The following is a 12,415-nucleotide window of genomic DNA, read 5'->3' on the forward strand; positions in this document are numbered from 1 at the left end:
ACTTGTGTATGTGAGATGTGTTTTTTTTTTTTTTGTGTGAGGTCAATAACAAGTAAAAAAAGGAGAAGGGTCACATTAACACAAGCTGTCATCTGTGAGCTGGGTAAATGTAGGCAGCGTGGGCAGAGAGTTGGGTTTCACAACACTGGCGCAGAGACGCAGGGAGGCTCGTACATGTTTTTAAACCTCCACCCCGCTTGTTTTCCATCTGTCCGTCTCCTTCCCTCCCTTTCCCTGTCTGTGTGTTTGTTACCTGACTCTCAGGTATGCCAGGAACGCAACCTCCCTCCTTTTCCTCCCCCGGCAGCTGGGGTGCATGTACCCCCCCCCCCCCCCCCCCCCCTTTTATCTGGAATCATTGAAAAGACTAATAACTAATAATGGCAAAGTGAAACAAATGAATATTTCTGCAACTATAATCTGGTCATCTTTTTTGCATGATTTAGCCTTATGATCAAGTTAAAGGATAATTTTGACTTATTACAAGTTTGGCTTATGTTTATGTTATGGATTTCATTTCTATTGGTCATGAAAACATACACATACTCTGAAATTATTGTCTGAAAATCACAAAGTGACAGCCGCACAAGAATGGGGTAAGAAACGAGCGATCAGACATTAGCAAACAGTTTAGCTAGATTATCTAAACCACTTTATTTGGGAGGTAAAACGGAAAGACCATTTGAAATGTTGGTAGTAATCCCTCATCACAGAGGCAACCTTGTACAACTACTGGGAGTTCCCTAGGTTCAAGTTAAACCAGGATAGTCTGTAAATGTAAAGTATTTACAGTGGACAGTGGTTTTGTTAATAATTTTGTACTTCATCTTTGTTTACTCTTCCAAATATGTTTGGCAAACCTTAGGGTTTCTTTAAAGCTGCTCTAATTAATATTTTTATATTAACAATGGATCAAATGACCATGTGTAATGTGTGAACCCACAGAGAATAATTTCCAGACTCTGCAGTTCTCCTCAGCTGTTCAATGCAACTTTCAGCCCATTGTTTCGGTTTTACTGACGCAACGTTTTGTTGTTTTGGTTCACTCTCATCAATCTTGTTTCCAAGCGCTGTGAGCACGTACCAGCAAACAGTCAGAGTTTGCCACTGGTTGGCGAAAACAGTAGAGCATTTAGCAGCTGAAGAGCCAGACATTTTCTCAGGAGTTGGTGGAGACCAAACACCAACCTAAAGGAAAATATCAGACCTGTATTCACCAGGTGGTGAAACACAACTCTAAAGGAATCTTAATGTTGCTCCATGTTTGCTGGATGTGTAAATACGCAATTGTTTGCTAACAAGTTTGCCATATTAACTTTGTAAGGTCAACATTTCAATAGTTTAACAGTTTGTTTTCACTGCTCCCAAGTTGCCCTAAAAAATCTCTTAATTCAGGTTTAACGCCTCTATGATAAACCGATTTGTTGTTGTTCCTATTTCTTGCCCCATCTTGCTTCTTTTTAACAAAGCCGCTGCACCCTCAGATCTCATTCCTAGATTTCAACAATCAACTTGATGAGTGTAATGTAATTGTAGGAATGGATGGAACAGTGAAAAGTAATGTCCAAGACAACAAAAATTAGATAGAAGCTCTAATAAACTGTCTTTGACACTCATGTATCCACACTGCAGTGTCTTGAATTAATATACAGTTCAGTTGATTTATGTTAGAAAGCTCATCTCATGTAGCAAAGGAAGCACATGAACTCTTTGTGAACTGAGTGAGGCTTGTGAGGGTGTGTATGAACATACTCAGGGCCATGCTTCATCATGCTCAGTATTATTGTGGGGGTTTCCAAGTCACTTTAGAATCTGGACTTGAAATGGAGAAATCTGCTGCTATCGGAGGGGGCTGCTTGGGGATGAATTCCTCGTGCCAGATGTGAGGGATTCCTGTATCATTAACAGTCTGGAGTATTGAACGCAGATAACCCCATGATACTGACTTAGTCTAAGATTTCCCACACCGCAAAGCCTCCCCAAACTAGACCAACAGATCATGTGGGTTTTTAGAGAAGTGACACCTGAGAAATAACAGTAACTCAGCATGTAAAATATTTTCGACCCCATAACATCCTGGTGATCTGAAGACTCAACATGTGTTTCAACATACATAAGATACATTTAAGATTTTCTTGTACTCATTTGGTAGTATTGTATCATTTTAGTCCAACTGGCCATTAATTTTCCTTTTGAGATTTCTGTATGGAGTGTGTATTTATGCTCTCGTGAGTAAATCCGAATCAACACTTAATATGAAAACGGATGCATTAATGCAGCTAATAAAAAATTAAAAGAAAAATTCAACCCACACATAGTATAATAGTATGAATTCTAAAGTAAAAGTACTGAAATGATTACAACAGATATTTAATGAACAACAACAATTACAGACCAAAGTAAAAAGTACAGGAAATGGGCCTTAAAAAAATATATGCATTAATATTTGTTGGTTTTCTCAGTTTTACAGTATTGTAAATTGCACAGTTTGATTTTTGACTGTTAATCAATAACAAAAAATAATCATTAGTTGTAGCCGTACTCAGAACAACAGCAGAGCTTATTGTGGACAATTCTTAACAGGAAGTATGTGGTCGTGTCGATCTAGCCTACTTTCCAGCATTTCTGTTGGTGTTTTTCTTGGCCACGGTGCTGGTACCAATTCTTTTTCACCATTCTCTCTCTCTCTCTCTCTCTCTCTCTCTCTTCTCTCTCTCTCTCTCGAACCATTTTCCAACAACATCGACCTTTTCTCCCCTCATGCTCTCTGGACAGTTCAAGGTTGTCACACAGAACAGGAAGCTTGCAAGTGTTTCCTCATGACATCCTCTGGGGTCGCTCTCCTGCTCGGTGTAATGTTGTGGGAGAAAGCGTGTTGTATTTGCTGTTGTTACAAACTCTCCATGTTTTTTTTGCTTTCATTCTGTCCTCTCTGAATACGCTTTGCTCAGACGTATTATGCATGCGTGGTATGAGTACTCCTGTGATCACACAGCTGTATGGAAATCCACAAATACTGTGTCTAAGACTGTGATTTTCACTGGCAGGCTGGTTCAGCATATAGAGCCAAAGTTCCAGTGTGGTGCTAATGAGAAACAGTCTGAGGCCAAACAAAGTCCAGTTAAATTCTTATGCTCATCCCTCAGGCTTTATTTGTTGCCCTTTACGCAGAGAGACTTGTTAGGATGGAGATGATGCAGCCAAGAATCCTCAAACCACATTTTCTCCTTAATGTTAAGATTGTCTTTTATGTTCCCAGAAACTGTTAATGTCAAGTAATAATTTTTTTTTTTTCATTTTTCACAGTTCACCTCTTATTCTTATTCTCATCTTTCTAATTTACTTTAACTTCTTGTCTCTTTTCCATTTCCTTTCTCTGTTTCCCCTCCTCCCCTCCCTCTAAGTCGTTTTACTCTTCCATCTCTGGGGAATTAAATTGTATTTTAATACAGAGAAACAAGCAAAGTAGAGTGATGCATTTCTTCAAGGAACCACTTGTTTTCTCACTAAAGCCTCAGAGACTTGTGATCTATCAAGTATCACACACAATCACTTAAAACTACAGTGAATTATTTTTGTTCTTATCAAAGGCCTCATGCTGTATGTACGATGTTGTCTTGTAACCAAACAATGAATGTTTTCAGTCCTTTTTCTTGTTTGTTGAATTTCATAGTAAATCTTTTTTAGACCAATTTATTCACTAAAATGGGATCTAATTTGATTTTCTTTTCATTTAATTTAGTTTTTTTTATATCCAGAATCAATAAAGAACTGATTTTCTGTCCAAAAGGAATTAATACAATTCATTCTTGGAGCTGTGAGAGTTAAACTATACTATACTCTATAAGTTGTGCATTTACTGTATAGTTAAAATCTGCAAGCACAAACTAGCATGTAAATAACATACACATAATTTAATCATAACATAACATAATCTTAATTTTGTTTGTTTTCTGACTTGCTTTATATAACTTTAAAGCTAATAGAGGTTTATTAGAATAATAAAATAGTAATATCAATACTAAACCTTGACTGTTAAAACAGACACGCCAAGTCTTTCTTCTGTAATATAATCTATCTCCTATGCAACTGTATTTTGATTCTTCCACTCTGTAGACCATGTGGGGTTCAGCTGTTGCTAATATACCACGAGTTGTTAACATAGAGTCATTTGGACAAAGTAGTGACTCGTCTACATTATATGGACTTTGGGCAAAGACCAAAACAAACTTTATTCCTTTGTCTGACAGCAGGTCCCACACTGTACTTGAGGGTTTTATTGGTCTTCTCTGGTGGCCATAAAGAGTTCATGAAGCTCAGACTCAACTATAATGGTAAAACATACTGACTGGCAGGTTGAAACAGAGGAAGGAAACGAGATGTCGTTGTAAATTTATTCAGATTAGCTTTTGAAGTCATAAGTGTCTCATTGCTGCTTCATTTTGGATTTTCATTACAAACACCAAACAAACGGAGTCGTCTCAGAAGCCCAGCTTTTTTTGTGGTGTATGTGCAGTTATTTTTTCCCTCACCAGGTTCAAATGACATCAGGCTAAGAACTCTGCAAAAAATATGGAAATACGCCAGAAGTTGTTAAAACCTCTCTAAACAAGTTTGGTGTGACATCAAGCTTAGTCTCCCTCCGCAATTCTAGTTTTGGCCACCGGCAAGTGTTTTAGAACAATGGTGCCACACACACATACACGCAGTCCCACACACGTACACACACAGCAACAGTAACAGGAAACCTTATCTTAACAAGGCTGTCATTCCAGGTGGACTATTTGCTTAGTTTGGAGCATGTTCAAGAGGCCTGTGTGTAGGGGCTGTTCATATCAGAGGCCCTCTGTCTCTTTGAGAGCCCTTACAGTGAACCCATTACTCAATACAGCATTACTGTTCAGACAGAAACACAGTCAGACTCACTTCTTATTCCCATGATTCCCATGAACTGAGCTCACACGTATATATAAAGTTGTTTTGAAGTCATATTAAGTCAAACATGGCATTTAACATGAAGTAAAGAGGTAGAGAGGATACAAGAAGAAAGATAACTGCCTCATAAACAGATCAGCCTATAATTTATGTCAAAGATGATAAATCAGTGCCGCTGCTACAGACAGTTTAACCACTCATCTACTTACATTAGGTTTATATGCTGACCCGCTTCTTATAATACAGTCAAGGGATCATTGGTTCATATATTGATATGCTGTATAGTTCGTATGAAAACATCTCATCTGTTTCCTCAGTGACTGAAGCTGGTTTTGGAGCAGACATCGGGATGGAGAAATTTTTCAACATCAAATGTCGAGCTTCAGGTTTGAGGCCTAATGTGGTGGTGCTGGTTGCAACTGTCCGAGCACTGAAGATGCACGGCGGAGGTCCTAATGTAAGTTAACACAACACTGTTACCATAATACACTGTAGTAAGCACAGTGATGCGCTTTTCTCTCCATAATTCTGTCATAAAATTTCAAAATGTGGACCAACACATTATCTCTGATGTTGTGGAATTGATTAATCAGTGGCATAAATATCTGCAACATCCTAAACTCACATGTGACACTGTTGTTTGCACAGTCACAATCGCCACACATAAATCATAATATACTTTTAATGGTCATGAAAGGAGCTGCTATGTTGTTAAGAAGCTGTAGCTCAATAAATTGATCGTTTATACAGTCAATGAAAGATATCTTCATTATGTGTTTTATTATCATTATCTGTATTCAAGTAAAATTCAAAGAGGTCCACTAATATATTATATAGTTAGCTTGACTTTCCATTCTTCTTCATGGTTAACTCCAGCAGTGAACCAATAGTCTCAACCATTTTTATAATAAACAATCGCAACACATGTTAACAACTGAACAGCTTTAACTCGACCTTCCAACTTCTTTCCATCTTCTATCCCACTTTCCCCTCTTATTTATTTGATGTCGTCTCTCTCCGTGTGAGTGTATCTCATTGACTGACTCGAGTCGCAATGATTGGCTGAGTATCAACACATGACCAGTGCTGTAAAGGCCAGAAATGCTGTGCTGGTTAAAATAGCAACGCTATGTCAAAATGTAAAAATTCTCGATAATTCATAGGTTATATGCTGGTGTCTGGATAAGACTGTGTCTGCCTTTTAGAGACCTCTGCTGTAGGATTACCTGCTACTCCTCCATATAGACATTTAGAATAGCAAGGTACACACAGTACACTGTATGCCTATGTGCGATCATGAAGGGCATTTAATGGCAGGACAACATTTCTGAAAGCTCAGGCAAGTGTTCCAGTTTGATTTTGAAACTTATAGATGTTTGTGCATTCCCCCATATAACAACCCACATTCATACAATGAAAACAATTATAGTCTGTAAATCTACTCAGAATTTCTTGGTACTTGTTGGTCTGCATCCTGTTCACTCAAATGAATGCCCCAAACTAACAGCGGTATTCACTGGCTTTTCCATGGAAACAATCATTTGTTGTTGTTGTTGTTGTGTGTTTTCAGGTGTCAGCAGGCGCACCTCTTCCTAAAGAGTACATTGATGAGGTAAGATCCGTATAAAGCCACATTGATGGACACTAATATACATGTATGGACACAAGCATCGCCACTGTAAGAAAACAAGTGGGAGAATATTTTGAGCTGAGGTTTTGGTGAGTTTTTTCATCACTTCCAATCAAGTTAAAATAATTGACTCTCCCTGTTTTTATTACATTTAGTAGTGAAGGTCAAGATGTTTTCTAGAAAATTAGAATTATTTAAACAAATTGGCCATTGCAAGACTTCAATTATAAGACAATCATGTGCTCATTAACATAATGCTGTTTGGTAGTGGGTCTGTGTTTTTGAGTTAACTGGCGGCCACAAGGGTAACCATGGGTGGCGATACCGTATCTCTTAATGTAGCTTTGCGGCCTTCAACATTCCCAGCATGCCCTGTGGGCCTCTCACTGCCCTGACTTTCTGTAAAGATATGAACCATTAGGATCACTCTTGAGTTGCAATGGAGATAACTTACTGGATACTCATACCTTGGGGCAACACAGTGAACACAATATTGCATATTATTTATGAAATCCTTTATACTGGGTTTGTCCTTTGTGGTGTGTGTGGTACGGGCCAGGAGAAACTTGGGGAAATGAGCCATCATTCGACACATCTATAGAGATTTCTGTGTGATGCAATAAAGGAAGTTACGAATCGTACTCAACCTCTCTGCCTCAGGCCTCCAGCTGTATTCTCACTGACATTTAATTCCCAACCCATATGCAAAAATACATCGCCCACTAACATGGTTATGAGGGCTCATTCGATTAACAGCACAAATAGAACCTTCTTCCGGGTATGTGGGCCTTAGCAGAGTGGAGGTGGGATTCTTTTGGTGTGTTTGTGTGTGTGTGCACATGTTCATATCTGGATAGAATCACTCGTCTCTGAGGCCGGTTCAGCTGAGTAAATAATGAAGCAGTATAAGTTAATTGTGTAGCTTATAATGAGAACCAGAAGTACTGGGGAAAACAGAGCCAGGGAAATGAATTTATGGGACCTGTATGGCCTTACTGCTCTGAGCCTGCGGCTACACACACACACACACACACACACACACACACACACACACACACACACACACACACACACACACACAGTACAAGATTGGATTACTGTGGTCAAACCTGGAGTAGCTGAATGAATATGCTGTTAATGTGCTTGGGAATAACTTAAGTGCTGCATGTAGTAGTATAAAATATGAGAAGGATTAATGGATAACTGTGCACTACGCAGTAATATGACAGTCTTATTCTATACTGTAGTACATTACCAGACCAAGTATAATTAATCCAAAGACTAACAATATACCACATCAAAGGAAAAGTAAAACTCATTGTGGTTAACAAGGCACTAAGTGAGTGGCATGTATTCTGATGTAACTATTAGTTTGGACAGCTCCAGCTAAATGGGTAAATAGGAAATGAGGTCAATTAAACCAAGCTTTCACTGGAATTACGGATTTCCTGTTATACCCTCCAAATTATATCTCTGCAAACTACTCAGCAGTGAAGGCAAAAGTAGATGTCTCCAGGACTTTTCCTGTGCTGACAGTGTAATAAAAACCATCCTCAGTATGGAGTCGCATACCGAACTGGGTTTTTAGCATCTCATTCTGCTTTTCGTTAAGAACACTTTTACCATTTTTATTGTGACACTAAAAAACCTTTTATGTTATAAGTGTTGTAAATGTTCAATATAAAATGAACTTCCATAGGTTTTTAAGTAATTTTAAAGGAATTAATGTGCCTGGAGAGTAGAGATGTGACAGGAATCAAGGGGGTGGTGGTAATGATTTATGGGTAATGATTAATGAATTATGAAGTGGGAGGAATCCTGAAGCTGCAGTTCCTTGTCCAAGTTTTATCATGATGGCTAATGGTTGGATGCTTTGGGGGACAGCCAGATGTAGTATATTTTATAGGTCTTTTAAAATTCAATTGAATTACAATCATGCATTCCTGACCTTTGACCTTGCCTTTTTTTTTCCCTCTGTCTTTCTCCTCCCAGAATTTGAGCCTGGTTTCAGGCGGTTGCCATAGCAATCTCAGGAAGCAGATCCAGATCGCACATCTGTTTGGGGTACCAGTCGTGGTGGCGCTCAATGTCTTCAAGTGAGACGCAAGCAGACACACATCCACAAAAACACAACATTCCTGTAATATACAGTAATTGAATCGACTTAACAGTAGTAATGGGACAGTCCATATCCTCCTTTAACCCACAAAAGCACCGTTTTTATTTGGTTCATCTTGCTTTAAAAAAACACGATTCGTTGTTTTAGCCACCAAGCACTGCTAACATTTCCTTCTGTGATCCTTCAGGACAGACACCGAGGCGGAGATTGACCTTGTGTGTCAGATTGCAAAAGAGTGTGGAGCGTCTGACGCTGTGCCATGTCACCACTGGGCGCAGGGTGGGCGAGGGTCTTTAAAGCTGGCCCAGGCTGTGAACGAAGCTGCCAGCAGAGCCAGCAACTTCCAGTTCCTGTACAACATAGAGGTGAAGTTGTTGTACATGTTGTGTGTTTCTCAACTGATCTTAACTAAGAATATTGAAAGACATGTCATCAAAATTTGATGCCTGTGTTTCATTGCTGTATGCAGTTGTCTACATGCCTATTCCTACTTTTTTTACTTACTTTCTGTTTGCAGTAAATGATGATGTTGGGAGCAAAGCCAGAGAATGTTTAGGTAGAAAAAACATCAGCTGGTCTGAGTTAGCGAGTTTGGGAAGTCGTGACGTAAATGAACTGATCCTGTTACACTGACGTGTGTTTGTGTGTGTCTTTTTGTGCAACTATTTACAGTAATCATGTGCCTGCATACCAAGAGTCCAACAAGTGGAGTGAAGCGGGTCCAGGACTGATTTAATGAATCCAGCTGATACTCAGTAAAACAATTCCAGTGAACTGAGAATTATTAAGAATAGTATTGCACAGTATACTGATACTAGAAAGGTGTCCGATACTCTGCCTTTCTAAAATGATGCTATACAACATTCTATTAGTACCAGTACTTTAAAAATACTTCCCTTGGGGGGGGGTTTGTTTGTTTGTTTGTGTGTGCGTGCAGCACTCTGCTTCCACTCCCTGCAGACATAGTGGGCGTGCCACCAATGTTTTTATTTTCTTTCATATGCTGCATGCTTCAGCTTTCATGGTGACAAAATTAGAGACATGGCTGCAAATAGAAGCACTTTTGCCAACCATTCACAGCTTGTAAGCAAAGCAATGTGGCGTCATTCTTCTTAGATAGCCAACAGTCAGGGTGAGCTCACAGACGCAACAAAGCCCATCTGTAAAAGATGTTTTAAACCTACGCAGAACAAACTTGGCAAAGCATGTCACTGACAGACATACCGACCCATTGAATGAATTCAAAGAGCTACAGGTTAATGTGAGAGATGACATAATTACATCATGCCCATTCCCTCAAATATAAGTCAAATAAGTGTGATTTATTTTCTGAGAAACAAACTTTTCACAACCAGTTAAGGGCAATGATGACTGTTTAATTTGGCTTTATCTCTGTAGCTAACTTATCAATGTTTCAAACATCTTTATATGCAAATACAATGTTCACACCACTAATGTTAACTGTACCCTAACTTGTAAGCTGCTAAAAATCAGATGTTCAAGTGTGCATCAATAACCAGTAATAAATCAACCACCAGCTATACATCGCGGTCCAGCATCTTGTCTGTATTGCTGATGAGCAATACACACAAGATGCAGTTTTCCTTCATGTCAAATCCCAGTCACTGTAACTTCAGTTCGTCTATATGGTATTGTGGCTGTCACAGTGGAAGTCTAAAATTTCACTGAGTCACTGTTCTGGTATTATAAAGATAATATTGAAAAAGATATTGCTTGGCCAGTTACAGCTCAGGAGGTTGACCTCTCAGATGTTGCACTGCCGAGACGGCAGATGAGAGTTATGAAATATTTCACAAGAGTCAGAGAGTACAAGTCAAATATGTTGAGTGATTTAATTTACTCTGTTTAAGTCCTTTAACCCTGAAGTCACACGGATGTGGATTCACTAAATCTAATTTCCCCCATTATTTCCTTTGACTGGAGCGCTGATGTGTTTCCACCTGTCCCTTATGCACTGTCTGTCTTATAGATGCCGATAGCAGAGAAGATCAGAACAATTGCCCAGAAAGTGTATGGAGCTGATGACATCGAGCTGTCCCCAGCAGCCAAAGCCAAGATCAATTACTACAATCAACAGGTGAGATCACTCCTGCCACAATAAACACTGTCCCACACAAAGACAGGAGCATTGTAGCTCATCCCCTTTCTCTCTCCCTCTCTCTTTGTGTATCACTTTCTCTCCCACTCTCTCTCACACACACACACACACACACACACACACACACACACACACACACACACACACACACACACACACACACACACAAACATTAACCAGTAAATTTCTTTTACCTTTTACCCAGGGCTACAGTTCATTACCCATCTGCATGGCCAAGACCCACCTGTCCCTGTCCCACATGCCTGACAAGAAGGGTGCACCCACTGGATTTGTTTTGCCAATCAGAGATGTCCGTGCTAGCATCGGGGCTGGCTTCATCTACCCACTCGTGGGAACGGTATGTGGTGTGCAACAGAACGGCAACAGCCGGCTAATGCTAACTTCATTGTCTGTGCCCAGGTCACAGTCACATTCCACAGGCTTTTAAAGGTGTCTTCACAAGGCCGCAAATGTCTGGAAAGTGTATGTACTGTAATTTACAATAGACTGTGCCATTACTGTTCGAGAAATTCAAACATGTTACAACAAAATGATGGTCCTTGACCACACTGGAATTCAACACAAGCAAGACATTACATTCCAGTTTAACTGACTCACTTTAAATGCACTAAATACAATGATTTTTCTACATTTTTGTTTCTTTGATTTTTAGGAAATAATAACTGGGTCATATCCCCTCCCAGTTCATATGGTTTTATTGAAAAAATTCATGTGAAAACTTTATTAAATTCATGGGACCTTGCAAAATCCTAAAGCTCTACTGCAAAAAAGTTTAATACATATGAATTTATGACGTGTGTGTGTGTATTCTGAGGCTCAAGATTTGCTTACTTTTCACTGCATCGGGTTTAAATTTGTAGCTACTGAACTTCCAACAAACCCTGAAGATCATTTGCAACATGTGATCATGTAAATAGTTTTTAATGTGTTAAGTATTTGGAGTAGAGCTATAGGATTTTGCAGGATCAATTTCATAGAAGTTTTTCCATACATTTTTTTTTTCCCGAAAATCCGTCACATGAAGTGAGAAAAGTCTTAATTCTGAGTAAGCTGGCGTGGAATTGGCCAATTATTTACCTTATCTGTTTTGGTCCCTCTGTTCTTTGCTTCTTGGCCCATTTAATTTCTTCTTGCACCATATACTCCTTAAATAATCAATTAAAATCAGAATAATTTTGTGAACAAGGATGGACAAATGTTTGTTGCAGTGTTTCAATGAGTGTGTGTTAAAACCTCTGTGTCTACATAGTTGAGTGACCAAGTGTCAAAGCAGCTATGAATGGCTATTTACTGCACAAGGCACTGAATCTAATTTACCTCACCTAATCTAATCAACGTGGCGCCCTTCCTTTACCTTGTTACTGTAATATCCAGCTCAAACACTGATATCTCCTGAGGCTCACTTTGATCACTGAGGGTTGTGGACAGAAATTAAATTCAGCTGTACTTGGTGAGAAGTAAAGCCCAAACTGCACTTCTGGGAATCCACAACCTCTGGTGTTTCATGTTGATTTGGTTTTTTGCTGTGGGGTTGAGCTACTTGCCAGGAGTAGACGTTTATATCGTAATTCAGGCACATTTTCGGAGTTAT

General features: G+C 39.2%; 1 protein-coding gene across 2 annotated transcripts in view; it reads left to right on the forward strand.

The window, feature by feature from the left end:
- mthfd1l (methylenetetrahydrofolate dehydrogenase (NADP+ dependent) 1 like) overlaps positions 1-12,415 on the forward strand; it is a 37,672-nt gene that overhangs the window by 18,568 nt on the left and 6,689 nt on the right. For both annotated transcript variants that reach the window (XM_056404506.1, XM_056404507.1), the window contains 6 exons: positions 5,253-5,392; positions 6,506-6,547; positions 8,558-8,661; positions 8,872-9,049; positions 10,675-10,782; positions 11,009-11,161. In XM_056404506.1, coding sequence (XP_056260481.1) covers positions 5,253-5,392; positions 6,506-6,547; positions 8,558-8,661; positions 8,872-9,049; positions 10,675-10,782; positions 11,009-11,161 — 725 coding nt within the window. The remainder of the gene's footprint in view (positions 1-5,252; positions 5,393-6,505; positions 6,548-8,557; positions 8,662-8,871; positions 9,050-10,674; positions 10,783-11,008; positions 11,162-12,415) is intronic.

This window comes from Seriola aureovittata, chromosome 19 (assembly GCF_021018895.1).
Source record: "Seriola aureovittata isolate HTS-2021-v1 ecotype China chromosome 19, ASM2101889v1, whole genome shotgun sequence".
Lineage (NCBI taxonomy): Eukaryota > Metazoa > Chordata > Actinopteri > Carangiformes > Carangidae > Seriola > Seriola aureovittata.